General features: G+C 40.3%; 1 protein-coding gene across 5 annotated transcripts; it reads right to left on the minus strand.

Annotated features, from left to right (window-relative positions):
- Positions 1–223: 223 nt before the first annotated feature.
- LOC144699813 (contactin-4-like) lies at positions 224–25677 on the minus strand. Of its 5 annotated transcripts, none has more exons than XR_013580622.1 (9): positions 25318–25675; positions 24184–24219; positions 12587–12865; positions 9013–9303; positions 7309–7578; positions 5560–5799; positions 4768–4866; positions 2251–2391; positions 224–1054 (listed from the first exon to the last, which is right to left on the minus strand). XR_013580622.1 is itself a non-coding variant. In XM_078571088.1 (8 exons), exons 1-8 carry the CDS (start codon positions 25352–25354, stop codon positions 1047–1049), a joined length of 1260 nt encoding a protein of 419 aa, XP_078427214.1. In that variant the 5' UTR covers positions 25355–25677; the 3' UTR covers positions 224–1046. The 5 variants fall into 5 exon arrangements, 3 of the variants coding, with proteins under 3 accessions (XP_078427214.1, XP_078427213.1, XP_078427215.1); XR_013580621.1 differs by having other exon boundaries at positions 2119–2391; positions 25318–25672; XM_078571088.1 differs by lacking the exon at positions 2251–2391 and having other exon boundaries at positions 25318–25677.
- Between the last annotated feature and the right edge of the window lie 1953 nt (positions 25678–27630).

Genomic DNA, 27630 nt, shown 5'->3' on the forward strand with positions numbered 1-27630 from the left:
CTTAAGCGCTAGGCATGTGAACATTGTGACCCCATCACCAAAACAGCTACTCTGAATCTCAATTTCTGGCTTCACTGTTGGGTTGGGAATAAAGCTCAACTTACAGATGATACAAGAGTTGACACTGAAAGTATGGCAACTATATATAATGCTCCATATTTATAAATTACCTTTTATCTAATATGCATTTGAATAAAATAAATTGTACACATGCACAGATGTCTATACTTTGAGGTACAACGTTTATGGTTCAATAAAGAAAGAATAGATGAAAAGAGACTTATATGTAAGTTGAAAACCACATCCTAACAAAGGGGCGGTGTTGTACAAAATTTCTATGTTACAAGTTTGAAATGCCTATTTGTGTAATTGCCAATTGCTGATATATATATATATTTTTGGATAGAACTTCGTAGATATGTTTATTTCAAAGATAGTGAAATAATTCCATAATTTTGATGGTTTCTCAAGTGAATGACAATCACCATGATAGCATTCTAGGCTAACCTAAGCTCTTGTCCTATCCATCTGAAACCTTCTATTAATGGATAATATGTGGCCTTTATAAACACATTATCACACATACAGAAAGCGAATAAGCTGAAATTAATTATGTACAATCCAATATCAAAATACTTTTGATCTAATCTTGACAAGGTAGTTTACTATCTTTTTATACTGCAGAGTTCTACAAGGTCTACCCTGAAAGCTATAGAACAGTTCATCCCGCTTAAACACTTGTGTACGTTTTATGCAGTTATACTGTTTTACACCACCATAGCAATGAGTAGGCGGGCAACTTCCATCCGAGGCTGGAGCCATAGCATCAAAGGTAAGGCCTTCACTATAAAAAACTATAGCCAGCTTTTGTAACAAAACATTTGATCATAAATGGCTAAATGGGTTTAATGGCAGATAACTGTTCCCTCGCCATCTAATGCCTGCACAAGTGGAATAGAGCCTCATTCGTACCATCTTTGGCATGGGTTGTTCAGTTCAGATAGGCAACAAGTGATTTTCCTGGCAGACATGCATCTACCTGCTTCTCAACCGTCTAGTATGGAGAAGACAAAAAGAGATGTCACAGCAGTGAGTGTATATCCAAATGACAATCGCACAACTTCTGAAACTTCAGCTAAAAAGCATGAACAGCAACAATGATAACAGTTCTAAACCAAAATAGGAGAAAACATGTTAAACATAGGTAGGAAATAACCCATTTTGATTCAGATACTATCATCTTATTATTTACCTCTGAAGGCCCAGCTAAAACTAAACTTAAATGTAAATCCAAAAATGGAATGAACCCCAACATTTATCCCTATGGGTATGCAAGATTTTTGAGTATGTTAACAAGCTCAGATAATCACTATGCTCTTTGCTTTACTAAATTTTTGTTATTCAAGGTTGAATGAAATATATGTTAATTTCTAAATCATGGAATCGTAGAATGATACGACAGAGAAGAAACCCATTTGTTCCATCATGCCTATGCCAGAAATACTTTAGTCAAAATATTTCAGTATAAAATTTCCAATATAAAACAGGTAAAATTAAATGGTTTACTAGTCTGGTGTGTTTCTTCAGCACATTTTCCTCATTATATTCCTTGTTCCCCAAACCTTCATTCCTTATTTTGCCCTTGTGATCTTTGCCTACTTTCTCTGCAGCTCCATTGAACCATTTGTGTTTTACTCAAAAGCTAAGGAATTGGTTTAAAGAGGTCCTACCACCATACGCATTTTGCAAATAAAATTGGAGAGTTGGGGTTAAATGGACTAACTTGTTTTCACAGGGCTTATAATTTCACTAACTAAGCATAATTGTTTCTTATGAAACAAAGAAATTGTGTACAAATGTTGCAAAGTAAACTAAGCGCAGGACCACACCTTGTGTTCCTTCTGAATATGTAACTGTGGAGACACAGCAGGAAATGAACGCTGGTCAGATCTAAAGCATTCCCATACAGCTGCCGTTGGGAATACAACATATTTGAAAACTTAAAATACAACTATACTATTCTGAAATATTAATTCAATTTCTTTAAACAACTTAGGGTGGCCTGGCAGCTTTAGTGATGCAGGATTAGGATTCCAGTCTATTATTTTGTGATCTCACATTCCAGTCTTGGGTTTGACTTCAGTGGGTTTTCAACCAGGCTTCTTTGATAAAACATAAAATAGCAGATTGGTCAGTCTCTGAGGAAGGAGAGATTTATCAAAGACCAGAGAATGCTCCAAAAGAACTCACACTTCTGGCAATATCAATGAGGCATTGATCATGATGGTTGTGTGGTGTTTCTTGGATAAAATTGTCTTGTAATCGATGATAACTAAGTGGAAGCTTGCTGACAGACATGTCCATATGTTTAGGCAACATTGAATCTGTGGACTAAAAGAGTTTTTTTTAAAGAAAAGATCTTTGACAAAACACCATTTACAGCCATAACTATTTCAAATGTATTTTTAAGGGGAGCATCTCTTAAAGAAAATAGACAAAAGAAATTATAATTTTCACACAATAAACCCAAATATATTACATTTCTTTAAGTTTAATATTTGCCTAAATTTATAAATCCTCGATTGCTCCTGTGAAGCATTATCATTTTTATTGTTGAGAAATACTGGAAAATTTTACAAAATGAGAATTCCTGCACATGTGGGTCTGAAATTAAAACTGAAATACTGCAAAATGGAGGATGTGCTTAGTTTGAAGTTAATAAAGTCAATGTTCAGATCAAATACTGTTCTTGAAATTTGTTTAGAGTTTCACTAGAAGGGTGTAGAAGATCAAAGACGGGAGAGGCAGAGTGGGAATGGGAAAGCAGCTTAAAGTGATGAGTCACGAGGAGCTCAAGATCACACCTGTAGTCAGAGTAGAGGTGTTTAATATGCTGGTCCTTAATCTGTTCTTGGTCCACAAGTAAGTTTCATAATATTTTGTATTTATAAACTTAAAATTGGCAGCCACTGCTCACACCTATTCCAAACATTGTGGAGCAAATTTCAGGATGGAGGTGGAAACCAGGTGTTAGGTTCCTGGCTTACCTGTGCAAAAACCCAGTATCTATTTTAGGTGCAACCCAATTTCAGGTGGGATGCCTTTCAGGCTTTCTTGAGAAGCAAAACACTCTTCCCTGAAATTGGATCTTACTGTACTTGTTTTACATCTGAAGACCAAAGAAAATTGCTAAGCAATAAGTGACAATTGTATACTTAATGGAAGTAATCTCACTGAGGTGGAAGAGCTGTGGGATTTGAGAGCACAGATTCAGAGGATGCAGAACACAGGTCTTAAGACTCTATTCCTTCCTTCCAGTTTCTCAACCAACTTAGCTATGGTAAATGACATTAATGAAGAACAATTTCATAGGAATAAGTAGAAGACCAATACTGGATTAAGTAGATTTGTTGCTTTTTTTTTTCAGTGGAAACACTTGAAATGACATTTTGTAAATGCTTCAGTGCATATGCAAATCCTTCTGTTCGTACCTAAGTGTATTCTTCCAGTATACTACAAGTGTGTAAAGAAAGACCAGAATTTTCAATTACAAGCATTTCCTTGGGTATGACAGTTAACCCAGACTGGAAGGGGAGAGCTTGCCAGAAATTTTTGTCCATACTTCCAATATTCCAACTGAAGAAGCCAGACACACTCTATTCTTCAGGAAGTGGATCAGCCTGTATGGAATTCCGACTGCAGGGAACACTGCATATCAAGGCCTAAACAATGACTGCAAAAATAAACAGCTTTTCAGCTCACACACCAAATAATAATAATGGTCTCTTTTTTTAATACTTACTTTCCTCTCACCTCCCTATATTCTTTACTTGGAGCCTGTTTGGCACCATAATTCCTGTTTCAGCTCTGAGGAAAGGTGGGTCAACATTGGGCTACTGACGTCTTTGTGATCACTGTTACTGGGACTCCATGAGGCGTCCTTTGGGAGGTGCAGCTCGAACAGTGCAAGTCAGTGTCAGATTTTCCCCTTACTGAGGTGAGCTGCCTCATTTATGACTTCCTCTCCACGAACAGCCATAATGAGGAAACAAAGGGCAGCAGATTCAAGGGGCAGACAATGCTGGAATTCAGATCCATACTTTCTGCTTGGGAGAGAGTGGCTGCACTGCTTTTATTTGGGTCAACAACATGAAATATTATGAGATTAGCATTTTAATTTGTTTTGTGTATATCTAAATAATGTTCTGCACATGGGTTTTTTTTAATATAATAGCAGTTTTATAGAAAGTAAGTAAAAGTGCATGAGCTGGAGGGGGAAACTCAATATTCATAAAATGCTTACTAACGTCAGAATCATTGGCTCAAAACAAAAATAAGCATTCATTCATCTATAATAATTATTTTCTAAGAACCCTAGTTCTGAGCTTCATGAACTCAATCCAGTCCCATGTCACTGTGTAAAAAAAAAACTCTGGCTTTGGTAACTAGCATTTTGTTACTGTGTTGTAAGAGCAGGCTAGCTGGGCCAGACAGCATAAACTCAGGTCAGTGAAAAGAACATTTAAAACCGACAAAAATATTTTTAAGGGCCGTGAATGCTGAGCTAGAAGAAACTGAGGTCCAGAGAGATGAGCTTGATGGGCCAAGTGACCTTTCGTCAACCTTGCTTGTTCTGAAGCAAGGTTGATCATTCATAAAAAAAATGAAAATAAAATTCAGGTTATAGCTAACATTATCTATCCTTTTGAGTGGGATTAAAATTGACAGCAATTAAAATCAGTCAACATTTTGCTTCTTATCATGTACCTTTATGTGCAATGCAATAACAAATCAATCCGAGAGCCAAAATCAGCAGAATAATGGCTGCTAAACTGACAGCAATTGTCACAGGTTGGAAACTGGAACCTGGAAAAGTAGAACGATAATGATTATTACTTTTCCTGTTGCATAAAAGGTAATATGTACCTTATTCCACTGAAATTAATAAACTCACTATAATTCTGTTGTTTTGTCTTGATGGCCTTGAAGCTACACTTTGCAATATTATCCTTAATACATTTAAATGCAATTACTTTGCCTGTTACCTTAAGCAAATTAATGTTCTGTTAAGGAATGTTGAAGCAGCAAAGGGCAAGTTTTCCTGTTGCCACCAAGGATTGCCTGCTCACAGTGAATGAAGAAAAATCAAGCAGGAAAGATTATAGACTAGTAAGGGTGTGGTTTACCCTGCTGTTCCCTCCTTTACCCAAGGCCCCACCACAGGATGGTCAGGGTCCCTGTCCGGGTAAGGCTTTTAATGTGCAAATTTGGGTCCTATCACATACATAGCGCCCGGCTTAAGTCAGCTACTCAGTTTACACAAATTTGGTTCAGAATTGACAATCTCGCCCATAGTGCTTTGAGGCTGAGGTATGTACTAGGAAATGTCTATACTTTCTGAATTGCCATATCTGACTGGCTGATAATGATAAATAGGAAAATATTTAGTTTCACAGCATCATTATCCCTTGCCTTTACTAATATAAATCCGAGGTAAATCTTTCCGATAGAAGAAACGCTGATTACATGGTTGATGATAACACCACAAAAGCATTTTACCTTGACCTGGTACTTCAATCCAGTTGCTAAAACGTCCATTAACTGAACAGCAATATCTTCCAGTATCTACTGCAATTTCAATTAATTGATTCTTATTTGTCTTACTGGTTGCATTCTTTCCTGGGTGCACAAAGTGCCAGGTGTAGTATCCTGTGTATTCATAAGTTATACTGCAATTAAGTGTGAACTGGTTGCCCGGAATCAGGGGATCTGGATTTGAGGTCAATTCAACAGTCAAATCTAAAAAGAAATTCAGAACAGAAATCTCTGATTGTTGCATGACCAACAAAATTGCATTCACCATGTAAAAAAAAAATCTGTATATTAAACAAATTAGAACTGGCATTACGGGGGCTTCATAACAAAAACTATAGTTTTGCTACCCATGGTATCATGTATCTTTGTAGCCATGAATGCAACTTAAGATTTTTCTAGGAAGACCTCCACATCCAAATATTTTGTTCTGGTTTAGACAGCAACTGTCAGTAGCGCTCTTTAGCAAATGACTGAGATGTGTGCGCATAGCCACCCTTTGATTTTCCACCACACCCCACCCTCTCTATAAATAGGGAAGTATTTGACTTTATTTAATTTGATCTTTATTGCAAGGGGATTGGAGTACAAAAATAAGGAAGACTTGCTACATTTACATTGGGATTTGGTGAGACCATGCTGGACTGCTGTGCGCCGCTTTGGTCTCTACATCTAAGGAAAGATATACCTGCATTAGAGGCGGTACAGCAAAGATTCACTAGATTGGTTACTGGAATGCAAAAGTTGTCCTATGATGAGAGGCTGAGTAAATTGGGCTTATAATATCTGGAGTTTGGAAGGATAAGAGGTGACTTCATTGCAACATAAAAGATTCTGAAGGGGTTTGACAGGGTAGACACCAAGAGATGGCTGTGGAAACTAGGTCACTTTGGGGGACAGAGTCTCAGGATAAGGGGTAAATTATTTAGGACTGAGATGTGGAGAAATTTCTTCATGCAGAGGGTTGTGAAACTTTGGAATTTTCTATCCCCAGGGAGCTGTGGATGCTCCATCAGAGTATATTTAAGGCTGAGTTAGAGAGATTTTTGGTCTCTCAGAGAATCAAGGTTTATGGGGAGTGGATAGGAAAGTAACTTTGAGGCAGAAGATCAGCCATGATTGTATTGAATGTTGGAGCAGGCTCAAGGGGATGTGTGGTCTACTCCTGCTCCTATTTCTTATGCTCCACTTCACATTTTTCACTGTGGTATTCTAGGACTGGAGCCTTGTCCTGTTGGGGGAAATCATGGTGGGAATAACAGTATTAGTAGCAGCATTCACTCCTTAAAGCAGCAGATAAGATTTGGGTAAGAGCAGCATTGGAGGGAGGATGGATAAAGGCAGAAACAAAAGAAGTGCTTTGGAGGGAAAGAGAAGCTGTCGATGGCACTTTGTAAAGTAAGAAGAGAGCAATCAGAAGTAATCTTTTGGGTCCCCTGTTTTCTTTCTTCCCTCCATTACAAGTGAAGGCATGTTGGCACATCCACAGCTTAAAATACACACATGCGTCCCACTGCACTTTCAGAGTAATTACTTGTTTTGGCATGTTTTAAGCTATTTGAACTGTAAGCTTCTTTGGACTATGTCATTGTTTCTAGGTTAGCTAATATTTTCAGTAAAACACATATTCCATGAGAATCCCCTTTCAAAATAACTGGACAACTAAATGAGAAATAACAAAAATAAATTTGATTATAACATTGATTTTGTCCATACCTATAACCAGCCCATTGCTGTACTTTGATACAAATCCATTCTCAGCTTTACATTTGAAGGTGCCCAGTTTGTCAGTGTTTTCTACATGCACAATTAATTCACCTTCTCTCCGCATCTGTGCAGTGTAGTTCCTTATAAGTCTTGTGTTTCTATACAATGTGTATATGATTGGCAAGGTTCCTTCATGAGATAAACAGGAAATACTTGCGAACACTTGATCCTTGCCCACGTGGGTTATTTTTGCAGAAATCTCAGGATTGGATGCTGGAACTTAAACAACAAAATGAAGAAATAAATAACACTCTAGAATGACAGTTTTAACTTCCTTTTAAAAATACAGCTCACTCAAGTTATAAATGAACCAGGCCGTAACAATGCCAAGATCTTAGTGCAGTGAACGGCTCTACTGGTGTCATAAACCATGGCTGACATTTTCACAACTGGAATGATTCCAGCAGGGCCCAACAAAAAAATGCGTGGCTGTGCCTCCATCACATCAGAATTCATTATAATAATCAGGAGGGGATAGAGGATCACTTATCTTCCAATGCAGTCAAAAAACTTTTGTATTATAATTATACCTGGGTCAACGAATGGAAAAATTCAACACACTATTTGTAACTCTTTCGAGTTATCAACAGTTCGCATGTAACTCTTTCGAGTACATTCACAGTTCTTGGTTTCCGGGAGTGGGACATGAACACACAACCTTCTGATTCAAAGGCGAGGGTGCTATGAACTGAGCCACAGCTGACACCTCACACACTATTTGTAGCAAGACAGATAATTATCTAAAGAGAACAGGGCTGATGAAAAATAATTGACCTGAAATTGACCTAACTCTGTTTCCCTCTCCACAGATGCTGCCTGACTTGTTGAGTATTTCCAGCATTTTCTCTACTTTATTCCAGATTTCCAGCATTTTCCACAGTATTTTGGTTTTGAAAAGCTGTTTGTGCACAGTGATTTTTTTTGGCCTCACACACAAATTATTGTATTGGTGGTGGTGGTTCACTAATCATTAGGATGAAGGTTCACAGTTTACATGTTGTAAGAATAAGGTAGTTCCAAAAGGCTAGCAAAAATTGTAACTTTCACCTCGCGGCAGTAGTGGGTCAGCTCTGTGTTATATAGGCTGCATTATTTCCCTTTCTATTGATTTCAGTAGAAATCAGGCAGGGTGTTTAATGAACAAGTCAGTCTTCCACTCAACACTGGAAGTTAAAATCTACTGAAGGTACTCTTTTCATAAATTTTTTCAATCCATAACTCCTTACCTTTGAAGCAGCCGCCTTTTGTCCTTAATAAAAACAAAGAGTGCTGGAAAATCCAGCAGGTCTGGCAGCATCTGTGGAGAGAGATACAGAGTTAATGATTGAAGTCCCTATGACTCTTCTTCAGAACTGGTTCTGAAGAAAAGTCACATTGGACTTGAAACGTTAACTCTGGTTCTCTCACCACAGATGCTGCCAGACCTGCCGAGTTTTCCAGCACTCTTTGTTTTTATTTCAGATCTCCAGCACCTGCAGTATTGTGCTTTCACCCTTAATCCTTCCTCATTTATCAATACCTCCTTTCATTTCTCACCAGAGCATTTACCCACTGAGCCACAGGGGGGCAATTTATATTTTGTTCCTCAATGGTGCAGGTTTCTGTTTGTATCATCACAAAATAAGTGAAGAATAGAATATAGAAAACACTTACCTTTAACGGTTACTTCTGCAGAATTGCTGACTAATTTGAACATTTTCATATTGAATTGATTGCTTGCTTCACATTGGTAGCTACCAGCATTATCCAGATTCACATGATCAATAACCAGATTGGATTGGTTTATTGTGATTGAAGGAGATGGCAATATCTTCTGGGTATTAAAGGACCATTGATAGGTCACATTAGAACCTTGTTTTACAAAGCAGCTCAGAATCAGTTTGCTCTGTACTTTTAGAACTGGCGGATCAGGTATTGAATTTATCCAAACTCCTAGTACTGGAGCTAAAAATAAATATAAAGAATAAATTGTTAGCTTAATGTCCTTACATATAGAAGTCCTTATTCAAAAGCAGTCATCATTAGAAATGAGGCCATGAAGATGATCTGGATATGCTCCCTGCCATTTAGGGACTACAACACCTACTGCATGAGTTTGTGAGGCACCTTTAACATAGAGAAATGTCTGAGGGCACTTCCCAAAGTGTGAAGAAGAAAACAGACATTGAGTAAAACAAGGAAAAATTAGGACGGCTGACTGTGCTAAAGTAGCACTGGATGTCATCTGAGTGGGCTTTAAGGATACTCTTAAAGGAGGAGAGAAAGGTAGAGGGATAGCATGGTTTAGGAAGAGAATTCCAGAGGATGCAGTCTAGGTAGGTGAGAGTGCAGCTGTCAGTGTTGGGGTGAAGGAATGAGGGGGTGCACAAGAGACTAGAGTTCGGCAAACAGTGATCTCAAGGAGCATTATGCAGGGCTGGGAGAGGTTACAGAGACAGGGGTGAGTTTAAACACAAGAATGGGAATCTTAATTATGAAGCTTAGTGGGGATTCTGTGTAGGCAATGAATGATTAGGCTGACAGGCAAAAAGGACTTGATGTGGGATTGAACATGAGCAGCAGAGTTTTGGTTTGCAAAGGGTGCAGGATGGGAGGGTCAGCCAGTGCAGATGTGGAATATTTGAGTCCGGTGGTAACAAAGGCATGGATGCGGGTGAAGTAACAGCAATAGAATAGGCAGCCTCTGCGATGGAGAGAACAAAAGGTTGGAAACAGACCAGGGCCAAACAGGACGCACAAGTTATGAACAGCCTTGTTCAGCCTGAGGTAGTGGTCAGGTAGCAGAATGAAATCATTGGTTTCAGTCTCCCCAGTGTTCAGCTGGAGGAAGTTACACCTCAGGCAGCACTGTGCTGTCAAGCGGGCAGTAATTCTTTGTAAACAAATAAATGCAGAGGTGTAGATTTTCACCGAGTCCAGGCGCCTTGACGGGCCTTTAAAAATGGCGGGCGGGACCCAGATGCAGAAGTCCTGTCCCTTTTTCTCGCAGATCCCATTCCTGTTGGCAGGAGGAATGGGACGGGGCATGAATCATGGGGAACATGAGTGTGCTGGGCCATTTGAAATTAGTGCGAGTTCAAACAGACCCTATTTTCACAGTTCCAGCATCCTTATCCCGCAGTGTGGGGACCACAATTTTATGGAGAAGGCGTAAACACTTGTGACTGGTGGATTTAAGGTCTAAGGTTTAATTGTCATGGTCTGAAGTGTTTTAAATCTCCAGCCCTTTAAAATTGAAAAAAAACCAGTCTGCAGCTTTCTCTTAGAGTTAAAAAAGATATCCACTGCTGGGGTGCATTGATTGACAGACCATCTGTGTAGCCTATATAAAAAAAAATTAAACATCTGTTTTTGCAATTTCAATGGACTCCATTGTTTACTTTTCCCAAGTTTGTTATTATAGTTGAGCCCATTATGAATGTTTGGCTGAGTTTCAGAAGATCCAGAACTACTTATCTCACCAGGAGCTGTGTAGACATTTTGATTGACAGCTTTAAGATGTTAATAAAGCATTAGCTGTCTTTGATGTGGTTAGTGAAATAAATGTCTGTTTGTTTTTACAACAGATTGATCACCTGAGAAGATTTATATCTTTTGAATTTTTTAATGAAAGAGAGATTTTTCAGTATATAGCATGTTTGAGTCTCATTATAAGTTTAAATTTTTTCACCTCCACATGCCTGAGGCTTGCCCATAGTGGATACTGGAAGAATGACTGTGGAGGATACATGGGGTATATGGAGGGGGCATGGGAGATATGAGAAGGCATGGAGGGGGGTTGGGGATATGATGGGGCATTAAGGGATAAAATGGAGGATATGAGGGAGCATGGAAGGAGCATATGGGAATATGACGGAAGAGGGGTTCATGGAGTGGGCATGGAGGGGTCCTAGGGGATATGAGGGAGCATGGGGGTGAGTGGGGGAGGGGGTGAATGGTGTGAGGGATGAGGGCTAGAGTAGAGTAGAGTAGAATACAACGAGGCCAAAGTATCAGAGAACCAAGGTGGGCCTTCTAACCAGCTCGCCTTGGCACCTGCATGCCTCCATGGCTGCCTCTGAAGTACCTCCATGGCAGTGGGCCCAATTCCATCCCACCCCGCCTCCCCAGAGTGAAAATATGGCAGGCGGTGCCCTTTTTAAAGGAGACGGGCCTGTCAGGTTGGGTAGTTCTCCAATTCGATGAAAATTTGGCTTGATTCTCTGTGGTAAAAGGGAAGGCTAAAAATCTGAAATTAAAATGCCAGAAAGGATAACTTTTGAGTTATGATTAGTCCTAATGAAACGTTGTGCCTGAAATAAGTATTATTTGAGCACTCTGTTTTTGTTACATATTTTTGGTGACTTTCTGATCTTTGCCTCCCATTGTATCAACATTTGTGGAGTGAGTAGAAAGGAAATAAATCAGTACTTTCAATAAATGTGCATATTTTTGTACTCATCAGATATGGCAACATTTCATCGACAACAATCCTTGCACCCCTCACTTATTCCATATGGACCCTGGCATATTGAGTGTATAAAATCAATTACTTTCTAGAATATAAATTACTGTATCTGGTGCAGGATACCCAACTTAAAAGAAATTCAATTCAAGATTTTGAGTACGATATTTGTTTGTCACTGCACAGAGCTATTCAAACACAAGTTCTACTTGAAATGTGAAACTGAACTGTTGCAATGTGTGTGCAATCAGAAAAATCTGAGATTAAAGCTCTTGTGAATCTCCCAAAAATCAGGCAACCTTTGGCAGGGTACAAGCATCAAATTCCAAAGCGAATTCAAAATAATAAGAGGCATAAAACAGAAACGGGGAGAGTCACACATTCACATTCGTGCAGTTATTTATCTAGACCAGTTTATTTCAGTCATGACTGGTCTGAGCAAGGGTTAAGGAAGGGCAATGCTGTTGTGAGCACTGTGCCAGGCAGCAATGGGAAGGGAGAAGAAATTGGGAGGGGTAGTTACCCTGTTTCCAGGCAGGGAAGATTTGATGCAGAGTTCACTTCCTTGCTGAGTTATCTAGACGCTAACTTGTTTCAGGTTTTAGATTGTTTGAGGCGGGTTTTTGGCCAGTTGTGATTCAGAAAGATTTGCTCAATGAGATATTTAACGTTTGAAATCGACATAATATTTGGGAAAATTAACCTTCAGTTAGAATACTAAATATCACTTCCCCTTTTCCCTCCTCCACAGGATGGATTCAACACAGTTAAATTTCATGGTACCTAAAACTATAATGTTGATCATGTCACTGTATTTTGCTTGGGTGTCATCATCACTTTCAGCTTTGCATTTGTATGCCCCTGCAGCACTCTCACTGTCAAATGATACTGAAAAGTTTGCTGCATTAGGTGTTGATACATTCTTTGTTTGGACAAGTGTTTTCTCTCGATACAAACTGTACATTATTGAACGTTTTCCACTCGTTGCAAAGCAGGAAATTGTTTCCGTGTCATTTAAGTTAACTCTTTCTGGACCTTGGATAGTTGGATTCGATAATTGGTCTAAGAAAAGAATACAGATAAAAATTAGTTCTTTCAGCTTAATGTGTAATAAGTTGAATCTCATAATGTACCAAATCTATCTATCATATTTGAATTGGATCAGGATATCTATTAGGAAAGTTAGATGGAATTCTATGCTTGGGTCAGAATTTTCTACTAATCTTTATGGTGCCCACTTTTACTGCCAAACAATTTCATGGGCATTGCCAGCTCTCTGAGTAACACACGCTCAAGTTACTATTCTTTAGGCCAAGCATTTGCTGGGTGTTACTAGATATTTGTCCAATGGGGTGATTGTAGTATTCAATTGTTCAGCTGTTTGGCCTTTGATTATGTGTCTTTGGACTCTTCTCTGTTGTGTGTATGGTAGTAAAGGCTGGGTGTGGTTACGGAGAGAAAGAAAAACTAAATGAGAAAGCAAGAAATTGTAAGTATGAGAGAGCAGACCTTTTAAAAGTATTGTAAATAAACTCCTGTTCAGTCACAGAAACTTGTGCATCATCTCTGCATATCTGAGGCATTATATGCAACAATTGGTGACAGGATGGAGAATAGTTTAAATATACCAGCCCCAACACCTTTCCTTTCTTCACTGGGAGATCCACCCATGCCATGGGATCAATGGATTGCACAGTTCAAGGCTTGCTCCTTTTGAGGACGGACATTCCTGATGTAGCAGTGACCCACAAAAGGCGATACTTGTCCATTGCCACAGAGCAGAAGGCCAGCAAATATTGGAGCCGGTCACAGAAGACATGTCTATGTTTGATATGATGGTAAGTACTCTCAAAGAATATTGCAGGCCAAAGAAAAGTGTGCTGAGTGAATGATAGGCATTAGGCCAAAGATGCTAGAGAGGCCATCATAGTCAGATACCTTCAAAAATGTGCCAAATTGTGGAGGCACTCATCGACTCACAATACTTTGTTCAGATTGAAGAAAAAAGTGTAACTCATACTTAGGGAAAAGCTCCCCCCACCCCCGCCCCATTTGGTGGGGGCAGTGCAGGAGCGGGCACTGGCAGGCGCACCTCCGATTGGCGCCCCCAATTGGGGGCACACCGCCATTTTACGTGGGTGGGCCAATTAAGGCCCGCCCAAGCGTGACGTCCACCAGGAAGCGCTATCACTCCCTGTGTGGGTGGGAGGGGGGGTTCCCTCAGCCGAGGGTGCGCTCTTTCACGCGCAGTGCACTGATCTCCCTGAGGCTAAGTGCTACCTCAGGGAGATTGGCTCCAAATTTAAAACTGTTAAAATGACAAAAACAAAATTTCCCTGACATGTCCCCTCATGTGACACCTTTTCAAACATAGACATTGTCACATGAGTTGGGACATGTCCATCATTTTTAGTGAAACCTTTATTAAATATCTAAAAACCCTCATGAAACCTCATCCCGCCCATGGATGAGATTTCATGCTTTTTCTTAAGCTCGCCAGGGCTCCCGGCCTGCCCGCCAACCCTAAGGTTGGACGGGCAGGTCCATTAATTATGTTAAGTACATTTTAAATGGCCCCAATAGGCCGTTGACAGGTCGGCGGGCGCCCAGCTGATTTGCCTTAAAATGGAAATGACGCGGGGTGACGTCGGGAGTTTCGCCTGATGTCATCCCGTGTCATTTTACGCATCGGTGAGCGGGCCCTGCCCCCGCTCGCCAACCGGAAGATCCTGCCCTTAAAGCGGAACTACTCAGCAAAAGTCATCGAAGAGGACGTCATTTGTTTGAAGAGTCTCTTCCTGAGAGTAAGATATGGCTTGTGTGTACCATCATGAATGGTAAAGCACCAGGTCATTTTAAGGAACTCTCAGTTGTGCATCTCAGTGTCGCTTCTCATCGGTGTGGGTGCGAAAGGATCTGTAATGAGCGACAAACTCTACTATTGTCATTTTTCACAACCTTCTCTCACTTCTGTGCCAGACACAATTCAAGTTATGACAACTCGATCATTTGGGTTTTGGGAATGATCACAGTTCCAGCGCATTACAAAAACCTCACCCTAGACAGGTTCACCTTCTACATAGGCAAAGACAGAAGCCTGAAAAGGGGTAAACCTGTTCAATAAGTTTAGCTTCAAACCTGAAGACCCCGACTGGGGCACACATTAAAGTGATTGATGACACTGACACAGTATCCTTCCTTATTCACTGGATTTGGGGAGATTAAGGGGAGCTGTCATGTGCCTCACATTGACATGTCAATCCTTCCAGTTTCGCAAAATTTGAGACAGTTGCTGTTTGCAATCCGTGCCACAGCAAATTGCCATGGATATCAAACCCAGTCATTGTGTGGTGCAAAAATAGTGAACTTCGACTATATGTCGACCTTAAGGTGATCAATAAAGCAATCATTTCAGACAAGTATCCACTTCCTATGATCCAAGAGCTAACAGCTTCATTTCATGACTCCATCGTCTTCACGAATCTCGACATTTGACGAAGCTATCTTCAGATACCACTAGCAAAGCAAAGCCAATATCTTACAGCTTTTGTTACTCATTAAGGTGTGTTTCAGTACCACAAAACGCCCTGTGGACTAAGTTCACCACTCAGCGCATTTCAGAAGATCATTTCTTTTCTTCAGTCTTTTCAGACATTCAGACACTGAGTGGACGCTCAACCTACTTGATGATTGTCCATGGAAGGTACAAAGCAGAACATCATCAGTGGTTATCAACAGTGTTCACTCCACTCAAACTGCACAATTTGACGCTCAAGGAGGACAAATGCACATTTGCGGCATCCGAGATTGACTTTCGAGGGTACAGAGTGACGGCAGCTGGAGTAAAGCTCAATCTCAAAGACTAACATGAAAGAGTTGGCATCATTCCTTGGCACTATCAACTTTTATCCCAAATCCATTCCTGAGTACGTAGGGATTGAGCATCCTTTTCAAAAGCTCCTGTGCAAAGCTGCACGATGAGAATGGACAATTGCACAGCAAACAGCTTTTGACACATAAAAGGCAATCATTGAACCTCTGCCAATCCTTGTGCATTTCAACCCACATGCAGAAATGTATGTCACAACAAATGCATCAGGAAATGCGATAGTACATTGAAGGAAGTGAACGACCAATCACTTATGCGTCATCCCTGTTGTTGGAAACTGAACAAAAATACTCTACTGCATAATGGGAAGCACTAGCCTGCATCTATGTTTGTGAACATTTGCACATGTATCTCTATGGTAGAAAGTTAGTTCTTCACACTAATCACCAAACACTAACTACATTGCTGTCAGGTCATTGACCTCTATGCATCTACAAATGGTCAGATCATCCTTAGCAGCACAACTTTTAGGTTGAGTATCTCGCAGGTTCATACAACTGAGTAGCTAACATGGTTAGCCGTACTACCATCACAGACAGCATTAGTGATAGTGAAGCGACGAGCGACATTGAAGACTAAGTGATCATGGTGATTTCACATGTGACCGTGAAGTTTGCTACACAAGTGGAGTTGGAGGCAGAATCGGCGACAGGCAGTGTACTGCAGAGAGTAAGCCTGTACCTAAAAACCGAGTGGCTTTGCAAAATGGAGGAAGAACTGGTTCTGTTCTACGGAGTACCCAATGAGCTCACATTGTTTGATGATAACTTTGTCGCACGCAGAACTCAAGTGGTTTTCCCAAAAGGACTACAGCAATGTATATTGCATTTTGCCCAGGAAGGACATCCAGGTGTTGCTAAGGTGAAACAATGATCCTGTGAAGCAGTCTGGTGGCCAGCAATAGATCACCGCATAGAAGAGTTCATTAGAAACTGCATAGCTGGTACACTCTGAAAAATCTGTTAAACCATGTCTCACACTTCTACAACTGATCCCATAACCAGCTAAACAATGGCAGTAGCTCTAAGTGGATCTTTTTGGACAAATGCAAGCAGTCCCTAGCAGTCATCATTCATTGTTTGTTGTTCATGATCTACATGGCAAATGGCCGGAAATCGCTACAACAAATTCCGTAACCACTTAAGTCATTGATATTTTAGGTGTTATTTACAAAATGGGATTTACCAGAGACTATCACAACAGACAATGGATCACAGTTTGTTTCCAGTCAGTTCATGGAGTTCCTAGCAAGCTGTGGAATTCACCATCTGACATCGTGATACAACTGGAAATCAAATGGTGGCATTGGACACTTCATCAAGGTAATTATTGACAGTCTGACAGCTAATATGTCAGAGGGGAAAATGTTTGATCAATCCATTCATATCCTACTTCGCACATATCAATCCAACCCACACACTCTGACCAGAAGGACACCCACCGAACATATGACTGGTCATAACTTTCACATGCCACTGACCATTCTTAAGCTGTCACCACTATCCAATGAGAATGTCAGAGCAAAAGCAGAAGAAGTCGCAAAGTGATAAGGTAAAGCAAAAGTGTACTTTTACACGTGAACACGCGCAAGGAGACCATAGTTTGAAGTTGGTGATTGGGTTGACATCAGACAGCCAAATCATGACCACAAACTCACATCATCTCTATCAGGACCCAGGCAGATCAAGTGGTTGCTCGGTACCAACACTTATCTGTTGTACAATAACACAAAGGAACGCGAGACACTTGTTAGCGAGCAGGCCAAGATAGCCCAAGGACAGCAATTATGACATTTCCTTTCCCGATGAGCAACTGTGATGTTGATAATCCATCTCATCCAGCTGATAATGTGTGTCTGTTGGCTCTTCTCTGCTCTGTGTGGTGTTAGTCAAACCTGGGTGTGGATACTAAACTAAAAACAAGAGGCTGTAAGCATGAGAGTGCAGGCATTTTAAAAGCATTATAAATAAACTCCCATTCACATATAGAAACTGGCGTATCATCTCTGCATATCTCCCAAGGCATAAAACACAACACTGATCACATCTGAAACCAATACTGTCCTTATGTGACGTCCTCAGATAAGGGACAGTCGGAGTGAATGGAACCCATTGTAGGCATTCTATTTTGCTGTTTCTCTTCTCTGCCCAGTCAGGAAATCAGAATTTACCAAGGGAACTGCACACATGAGTTCTGCTATCAGTGCCAATGCATCATACTGAACTCAGTATATTGAATTGGGATTTGGATTAGGACATGAGTACTGGGATTTTCCTCTTCAGAGCAGAGTTCCCCCGCTCCTCTAGAATTGTCCCAATTCTCCTGGCTTCACCCTTGATGCATGATGGCCTCAAAGCAGAATTCCCACCAACGGGAAATTCGCTGCCAGTCCAGCACCAGAAGAGGTGCTGAAGGACCTTAAAAGAGCAGAAATGCTCCAAAGGTGACCCTAAGCTCTTGCTGAATGATGCAACCAAAGTCTTTAGCAGGGTGGACATGAGGGAAATCCTTCAGGAAATCAGGCCCCATCCCTGCCACTAATCTCCTGCAGTAGGTGGGGAAAGGAGGTCTTGTAGCGCAATGGTAGCATTCATACCCCTGGGCCAGAAGCTCCAGGTTCAAGTCCCACTTTGGGACTTGATGGCCATGGAAACTCTTTCGAGTTACCAACAGTCACAGATTGCAACTCTTTCGAGTACAATCACAGTTCTTGGTTTCCAGGAGTGGGACATGAACCCACAACCCTCTGATTCAAAGGCAAGGGTGCTATGAACTGAGCCACAGCTGACACCTCTTGATGGCCATGGAAACTCTTTCGAGTTACCAACAGTCACAGATTGCAACTTCTTTCGAGTACAATCACAGTTCTTGGTTTTCCAGGAGTGGGACATGAACCCACAGATTCAAAGGCGAGGGTGCTATGAACTGAGCCACAGCTGACACCTCTTGATGGCCATGGAAGGTGCACACATAGCATGGCCAAACAGATTGATTATCAGCCTGTAAATCCCTCCAATATACCTGGTGGCAAGAGCAGGAGAGTTTCCTGGTCAGCTATACTGCAGAAAGCAATGGCAAACCACTGCAGTACCTTGCCAAAAATAATCGTGGGCCAATTCCATGGATACCAATGCCCTCTTAGGACATGGTACCTGGGGGAGGGGTGGGGGCAAGGGGAAATCCCAGTCCAGGTAATGAAGTGGCAGTAGTCCTTACTACCTGGATTTTCCCTCAATGTCTGATTTCAGCCACGATCGCAAAGGAGAGTTTCCTTCACAAAATGACAGTCTGAATTAATTGAAGGCCTGGCTAACTTTTAGATCCATTAACCAATCCATTTTGTTCAAAGGAAGAAAAAGGAGTATTTTGTGTAATTTTGTGCACTTGTTATGTTACATGGATTGTTGCTGTGTTGTAATCTGGTCCATGTATTGTAAGAATTGTGGCCTGTTGCATATTTCTTCACTAAGCATTTGGTTCATCTGAGAAGCTTAAATATCAGAGTTAGTTTGAATGCTATTCTATTGTCTATGGAACCTAGAGCTATTCAAACAGAGGAAATTAAGTCTTTTTTCCTTTTTGAAGAATGGCAAGGGTTTCAATTTTTAATGAGACTGTGTCTGGAGAATAAAAATATCTGCTATCTGGCACTACGAGTCACTGACAATAGGTTTTGCACCTCATATCCTTCTGTTTCCTGCATAACAATCACAGAGAGAAGACACTCTTCCCACTAAATAACATTTACTTCATCCTTTTCACTGCATCTCCACCCAAGGATATGGAAGCACACGTAGAAAAGAAGGCCAGGAAATTGGAATTTAGATTAACAGAGCTATTTTCAACTACTACAGGAAACCGTTAACAATGCAGTATTCTCTTTGTGTTAGGTGAACGGCTTAGTGAAAAATTTGAGTCACAAATTTACATTAAAAAAACTCCTAAGGTCATGTTAAACAGTTACCAAACCATGCTGTACTAGGCTGAGTTGTTTTAGAATGTACAGCATTAAACAAATCTGACATTGTTAGCTGATTAATATTTGAATTCAATTAATAATGGCTAACCAAATTTAGAACATGAATAGAGAAATTAAATGTAATGTAAATGGTAACCATCAAGTAGTCCTTTATTTGTAGTGCAGCTTGACTGATGAGTTTTAAAGTACAATCGATGTTTGGGATCCCTTTGCATTTTTTCTGTGGGTTCAAAATTTGCCACAACAGGGTGCCTTTCATGTTCTTTTTAATCTGACCAGATGAGAGTTTACATTATACAATGCCATTAAACTTTCGATAGACAGGTTACCCAGGTGATAATCACTTTTCTTTTCAAATGATGAGTGCCACTGTGTAAGTGCAGGGAAATATATAATGCCTTTACAACCTTGCTTTAGTGGTGTTGATTAAAGGATAGGCATTTAGGAGAACTCTCCTGCTCTTCTTTGAATAGTGTTGTGAACTCTTTTACCTTCAACTGAGGATAGACGGGGTTTTGGTTGAACTTCTCAATCAGCGACGGTACCTCTGACAGTGCAGCACTCCCTCAGTACTCAACTGAAGTGTCAGCCTAGTTTATGTGCTTAATGCTATGGAGTGGGGCTGGGGCCTACAACTTTCCGACTCAGAAGCAAGAGTACTACCACTGAGCCAAAGCACTTAGCATGCCCAGTGAGCATCTAACATCAACCCATTGGTGGTCTCCTGTGTCGTAACCATTCTATGATTCTACATCAGCAGCTGGTCTGAGGGCAAAACATATACTAGCAATTTAGTGAACTACAGCAACCATGTGCCTCTGTTTCATTGCAGGGCCGCTAGCTTTAATGGGGTCAAAGTGGCTTTTCATTCAGCAGCTTATACTAATTTTACATCATGTCTACATTGTTATAGACCTAAATACAGTAATAAAGTCCTACAGTAATTAGCTGTTATATTTTCTGGCCCTATTCATAAATTCCCTTGCCTTTAAGGATGTCTGCATTGCCTCAATATCTTAGGTAAGTGTTTAGTATCGTATCTCATGACAATGAACAGAAAGTTTCTCTTCAATACTTTTAGCTACTGATATCATTCTGTGTCTCCATTCGACTCTCTTTTTCAATGAACAGTTAGAACAACATACCTTCAAATGTAAGTTTTAAATTTAAAACCATCAAACAAATTTAATTAACATAAAATGAACAAGCAAATAAGTAATTTAATAGTTATATTTTTACAGCAGAGAACCTTCTTCTATAGGAAACAAATAAAAAGATCTAATTCAGTGTTATCAAATAGAAATTGCTGACTTGCCATAAATGTGTCCAAAGTGTCAACACTTTAGACACATGTATTCATTTTAGTAGAAAACAATTCAGGTAAATGCACTTCACATGTGTACATATACTGAACAACATTTACCCACTATTCAGTAATCAAGGAAGTAAAGCTCACACAATGATTGGAAAAACACATGCACACTCCATTCTGTTTTACTACTACAGCAACAAGCACAAAAAAGGTTACGGTAGACATGTATACACTGTGACAGAAATATTTGAGATCACATGTCCAATGACAATGTTCATTCCTCTTTTTAAAAATTTGCTAATTGTTTTTAAAGTTTGCTAATCAACAACATATTTAGCTACATCTGGATTCCCCATTAGCGAAAGGTGATGAGTGGCTTGCATTGTAGAAAGAAAGAAAGGCTGAAGGGGTAAATGTGCTTCAGAGTTTTGAGATCCTGGGATTATGTATCCCAATTTCTTTCTTGACATTAAAACATTGACAACATTGCGTGTCAGCAAAGTCTTTTTGTTGCAGGCATTTAGTGTTGCTAAGATAATGAGAGCTGGTCCAGAAATTAAAGGATGTCTTACAGAGTGATTAATCGCAGCAGACCATGTGAGAAATTTAAATAAATATTTCTCTTCATTTAGGACTGCCAACCATACTCCATCATGGTAGTAGCTAAAAGTGCTAGAAATATCACCATGAACCCACCAAAAAAATCCAACTGAACCTCAATTGAAAGATCCACTGGGATCAGAGCAACTGGAAGATGAGAACAAAGATCACTGATCCAGTGGGATTTCTGTCAGATTGGAAATTCTAGATCATTGTTTTTATTTGCATTGTATAAAGAGAAAGAAACTGAACTCAAAATTAAGACATTGGAAGAATATTTGCAATTACATTTGGGTTATTCCCAGTATGTTATTTCAAAATTGTTAATCAGGCACTATCCTAGCAGTTTCTTAAAATGCTGTAATGACTCCTCAAACTACTTATCTGACATCCAGTACTGGGTGAGCAGAAATTTCCAATTAAATATTGGGAAGACTGAAGCCATTGTTTTCAGTCCCTTCTCCAAACACCATTCCCGAGCCACAATCTCTTACCCTGGTAACGGTGAGACTTAATCAATTTGTTCACAATCTTCATGTCATATTTGATCCTAAGATGAGCTCTCGACTATATATTCACACCATCATTAAGACTGCCTATTTCCACCTCTGTAACAATGACCGACCTCACATGTCTCAGTTCATCTGCTGCTGAAATCTTCATTCATGCCTTTGTCACCTCTAGACTTGACTATTTCAATGGCTGGTCTCCCACATCCTACCCAGGGTAAACTTGAGGACATCCAAAACTCTGCTGCCCATATCTTAACCCAAGTGCCATTCACCTATCAGCCTTGTGCTCGCTGATTTACATTTGTTCCCAGTCAAACAATGTCTTGATTTTAAAATTGTCATTCTTTTCTCAAATCTCTCCATGGCCTTGTTGCTCTGTAGTTTCTTCCAACTACACAACCCTCCAAAATGCCTGTGCTCCTCTAATTCTTGTCTCTTGAGCAACCCCATTTTTAATTGCTCCACCATTGGTGGGGGCAGCATCAGTTTCCAAGGCCCTGAACACTGGAATTCCCTCCCTACACTTCTCTGCTTCTCTACCTCGCTTTCCTCTTTAAAGATACTCCTTAAAAACCTACCTTTGTGACCAAGCTTTTGGTCATCTGATCTAATATCTCCTTATGTCTTTGGTGTCATATTCTGTTTTATAATGCTCCTGTGAAATGCCTTGGAATGTTTCGTTATGCCAAAGGCACTATATAAATATAAGTTGTTGTTTCTTCACTCAGTGCTAGTGCTCTCCATTGCCCAGTCAAATGGGTCAGGTGAGGGGCTCAGGAGTAACTGAGTGACAATTGTCAGACTCTTGAAGCCATCTTTAGTCTCATACCCTTGTGTTAATCTGTGAATGAGCCATTAAGTCCCACAGGAAGCCCAGTCATTTGTACTTTCTTGAGATTTAGTTTGAAATCTTTATCAGCCATTTTAAAATTCTCATTCTTCATTTCTCACAGTGTAAAATTTTCTTTCCATACCTTTTATGACCTTAACAACACTCATTTTACATTCCAAACCGTCACATTGCCAATACATTACTAACCAGCTGTTTAATGGTTACTTGCTACTTCACAGTTTCATTCACACTAATTCTTGCCTACACTTTGGGATTTTCCTGTCCACTGCTATTAGTGCACTTCTGATGCACGCATGCCCCTACCATTAAAATAAATGGTCAGAAAATTGTGAAGTCGGAGTGTGGAATTTTCCAATACGCGTTCCTAACCCAGGACGTGCTGCAAGTGCTGAATCCGAAAGCTGTAATCATTGTATATTTGTCTTCCACTGCTTCTTCCTTCGTGATTTATTTTTATGTGTGCCACACTTCTGTTCACCTGTGTCTTTGAGATTCCACATCATCCCTCAAATTTCTCTCCTTTTCTTTAATTACTTATATCTTTTAATTTTCAAAACTAACGCTTTCATCCAGCTCACCGGGAATAAACTATTTCTTCGCCTTAGGGATACAATGCTGTACTTGTTCATTTATCGTTTTGTTCTGCAAAGATCCTTACGGCCCACCACCGACGTCTGTGGGTATCACATACGATGGTCCTTTTGACTCATGAAAGAATGCTGGTCGCGAGAAGATAGCCAATATTTCTCCCTTATCTGCGCTCCACAATGCTGTCTAATAGCTCAGATGACGTCAATAGCGATTTCATTATGTTAGCTCCCTTAGTCAGCACATTTTTTGTACCAAAAGTTCTGCTACAATTATGAATAACCTGAATGTAGCTGGGAATAAGAAACACCTCTTGGCTGGAGGAGCAGTCTTAGTGATGGCAGTTATAACAAGGTATTGGATTGCCTTGTTCTAGTGACTCAGATCAGGACGAGGGTTGAACGAGAACTAAGGTTCAAGGAATTTCAAGCTGTGTGGTTTTACCGTCACAACACCCCTGGTATATTTGTTTGAGATAAACCATGCGTCGCACTCAATATTTTGTTTCACTGTACAGATAAATAGTTACCATGAAAATTTTTAAAATAATTATGGTAATAGAGTGAAACACGACAATTCAATGGCATAATTACACAGTACTTTAAAAAGCTGGTTGCAATTTAGGAATATAAAGCTGTGATACTCACCTGGGAGTTCCTGGCAGGCAGCATACTGAACCGAAGCTGTAAGAGCAGAATATAATTTATATACATTGCTGTGTTTACACCAATGTCTGTTTCTGTGTATGTATGTGTGATGGTTAAATCTTATTTAAACTCAATAATTGCACCTTGATAGATTAATTCCCAAATTAAGGGAAACACAGTAAGCCAGAAGAGGTAGAAGGCACATTCAGTTCTGGAGTGATACTGACAATTAGCCTCACCCCATGTTATACACAATAGGGAGGTTCAGGATTCAGGGTTCCGTCAGTCAGGTTACAAATGGTCAGACAAAGTTGTCTGGGGGAGACGACGCAAAAGAGAAGGCTAATATTACCCATCAACTCCTTTTAGCGTTATATTTTGCGAGAACAGTTATGCACATTTATTATTTAAACTATTGTATTTATTACTTTCAAAATTGTTTGGCTGATTATACCCAAATTTACAACCATTCTGTTTCATATTTGTCTTGAAACGGAATGAATTTGCTCAGTTAATTTCATCAAATATTTTGGCAAACATTCAAAGCCGCGCCATTCTTGTTAAGAGCAAGGTACATTTGAAAGCAAATGACTTCGCTTAAAGAACCAAAGTTGACTTTTCCAGAGTGAGCGATTCGTACACTGGCGATAGACTATGCTATTAAACCATGTGTGCTCTTAGGCGGAGAAATTACAAACTCTTGCGTGACAACTTTCTGAATGCTGCACGGAGATTTAATAATAGAACTTTAACAAACACCCACCACACTGTCGATGCCAACTGCCCTTGCCATAAATTGAATTTTAGAACTGAACGACAAAACTCTAATCAGAACTTTTGTGTTTTTATATTAAGTGGAGCACACTTGGTGTTAAGTAGTACTGCCTGTTTACATGGTAATATAACAGAGCCCTTCTACAAATCTCTCCAATGAAATAAACGCTGAGAAAACTTAACATTTTAGGTTGCCTCACGGAAACCAATCTTGATCTAAATATGTCCTCCCCATATCATGCTCTGTAAATCAACATAGGGGTTCTCGAACGAACAAATATTATAAAGTACTATGATGCTCATACTCAGTTGTTTTCTCACTGTTGAAATCTGGCAGCTGTTAACATTATTATTACTCACCGAGCAGAAATAGTGGGTGGAAATAGATTCCCATCATCTTGAACAAGTTATCTCTTTTCTGTGTTGTAATTTGCAGTTAATCAATGGGCATCAAGTTCATAGAGTGAAGTCAAACTACTTCATTTGCCCTTCAGAAACACAGCAGCGACAATTTTCCTCTCCCTCTCCCTTGAGCTGGTGGCTGAGTGACCCAAACCCGGGGCTGGCAGTTTCTAGTGCACTCGGACCTATGATAACTGCACGAGAGCGATAATAAAGTGGAAGTGAGAAAGGACAAGGGCGCCCTGCAATATGATTGGCAGTTGTTAACTCACTGGGTCTGTTTCTAAGCACAGCCATCATTTTAAAAAACAAGTTTGAATGAAACTGTATTTCCTCTTAAAGGGCGACAGCAAGTCTTCCATTTATGTATCGAATTTGCAAATTACGAAAAAAAAGTCGCCTAAAATGTCACGAGAGACCCTTCCCTCATTGCTCTGTATCTCTTGAGGAAACCAACATTTCAGTTCAAGTGGAAGACATGTGACTGATTTTTGCTATGCTCTTGGTCAGCAATCTTAATGAAGAATGACATTTGTTCACTCTCATGTCCCAATCCAGAACGTTAGTGCTATTTTTAAACATTAACTTCATAAACAATTAGAAAAACAAAAAATGAATTTCTTATAACGGAAACTGCCCAAGTAAACTTGCCATACTTTGATTTCAATTAACTACCAGTCCCACCACCGGCTGGGGGTGGAGGAGGGGGTGGTGCAATTACACTGTGACAAGTTTATACAGATAAATGCCATGTGGACAGAGGAATTTGTAATACAACATGTCTTAATACGGGCAGAATGCATGACTTTAAAAGGAGAGAGCAGGTTTGTAAGGCCGGTTTGATTCACCACTACAACAGCCTCCGACACCCCTTCCCCCTCCCCGCCGCCCCAGCCTCTAATCCCACTTCATCTGGCCTTGGACTCGGTGTGCAAATCCATCTAAATTTGTATATTTGTATGTTTAATGCTGTAGAATTCTATGGTTCCGGTGACAATATACATTTTAGTCAATGCAACCATTTAAGCAGCCAAACTCATGTTTATGTTTCACTGTCAGAAATCATATTGTGCAGCTTTGGACTTCTCTGCCTCAGGAGGTGGTGGAGGCGGGGTCATTGAATATTTTTAAGGCGGGGGTAGCTAGATTCTTGTTAGGCAAGAGAATCAAAGGTTATTGGGGTTAGATGGGAACGTGGAAATTGAAACACAATGAGATCAGCCATGATCTTATTGAATGGTAGAACAGGCTCGATGGGCCGAATGGTCTACTCCTGTTCCTATTTCTTATGTTCTTATATTACTAAAATAGTGGACATAGTCTGCATCAGGGCTAAGAAGCCTTCTATACCATGTGTCTTCTGTTTCTCCTTATGGGAACAACTGTCCTTTGCTCCCTGGTTTTCCATTTACCTGTGCTCTTGACAGATCCCTGCTGTTCCTTTGCTTGAAAATCCACATCTGCTACATATTATAAGCATCAATTCTTGATCACCTGAGTTTTATAGGTTCAAGAATTTATGCTCAATTTGAAGCAGAGTTGTATCCCCGAGCTAAGCACCAGCAGCTGGAAGCTGTTGGCAGCAACAGTGAGCAGAAAATAAAGATGTGTTTCTGTGAACGATCTGAATGGGTCAGAGAGGAATGAATCTCAGAGGGAACAAAGAGTCCCTCTGGGAACTGGACTGCGAGGTGGAGGGGAAGAAAATGCCTCTGTGACCTGGAAGGAGGGGTGAGTAGAAAGGTGCCATTATTTAATTGGAGGTGGTGAGGGAAGAGGGAGTAGGACAGCACCTTTGAACTGGAGAGAGTGGGAGAGGAGGAGTGGAAAGGTGCCTCTGTGAATGGGAAAGGGAACTTTTTTTATTATTCATTCGTGGGATGTGGCCATGGGTGTCACTGGGGGCATCACTGGCTAGGCCAGCATTTATTGCCCATCCCTAATTGCCCTCTGAATAAGGGCAATTAAGAGTCAACCACATTGCTTTCAGTCTGGAGTCACATGTAGGCAAGGACAGCAGACCTCCTTCCCTTTAGGGTATTAGTGAATCAGATGGGTTTTTACAACAATCAATAATGATTTTGTGGTCATCATGAGATTTAAATTTCACCATCTACCATAGCAGGATTCAAACCCATGTACCCAGGGCATTACCCTGGAGCTCTGGATTACCAGCCTAGTGACAATACCACTGTGCCACTACCGCCCCATGAACAGTTTGGACATTGCACCCAGTTTTGGGTACCTAACTTTAGGAAAGTGATTCCTCCT

Source organism: Cetorhinus maximus, chromosome 24 (assembly GCF_964194155.1).
Source record: "Cetorhinus maximus chromosome 24, sCetMax3.hap1.1, whole genome shotgun sequence".
In the NCBI taxonomy this organism is placed as follows: Eukaryota; Metazoa; Chordata; class Chondrichthyes; order Lamniformes; family Cetorhinidae; genus Cetorhinus; species Cetorhinus maximus.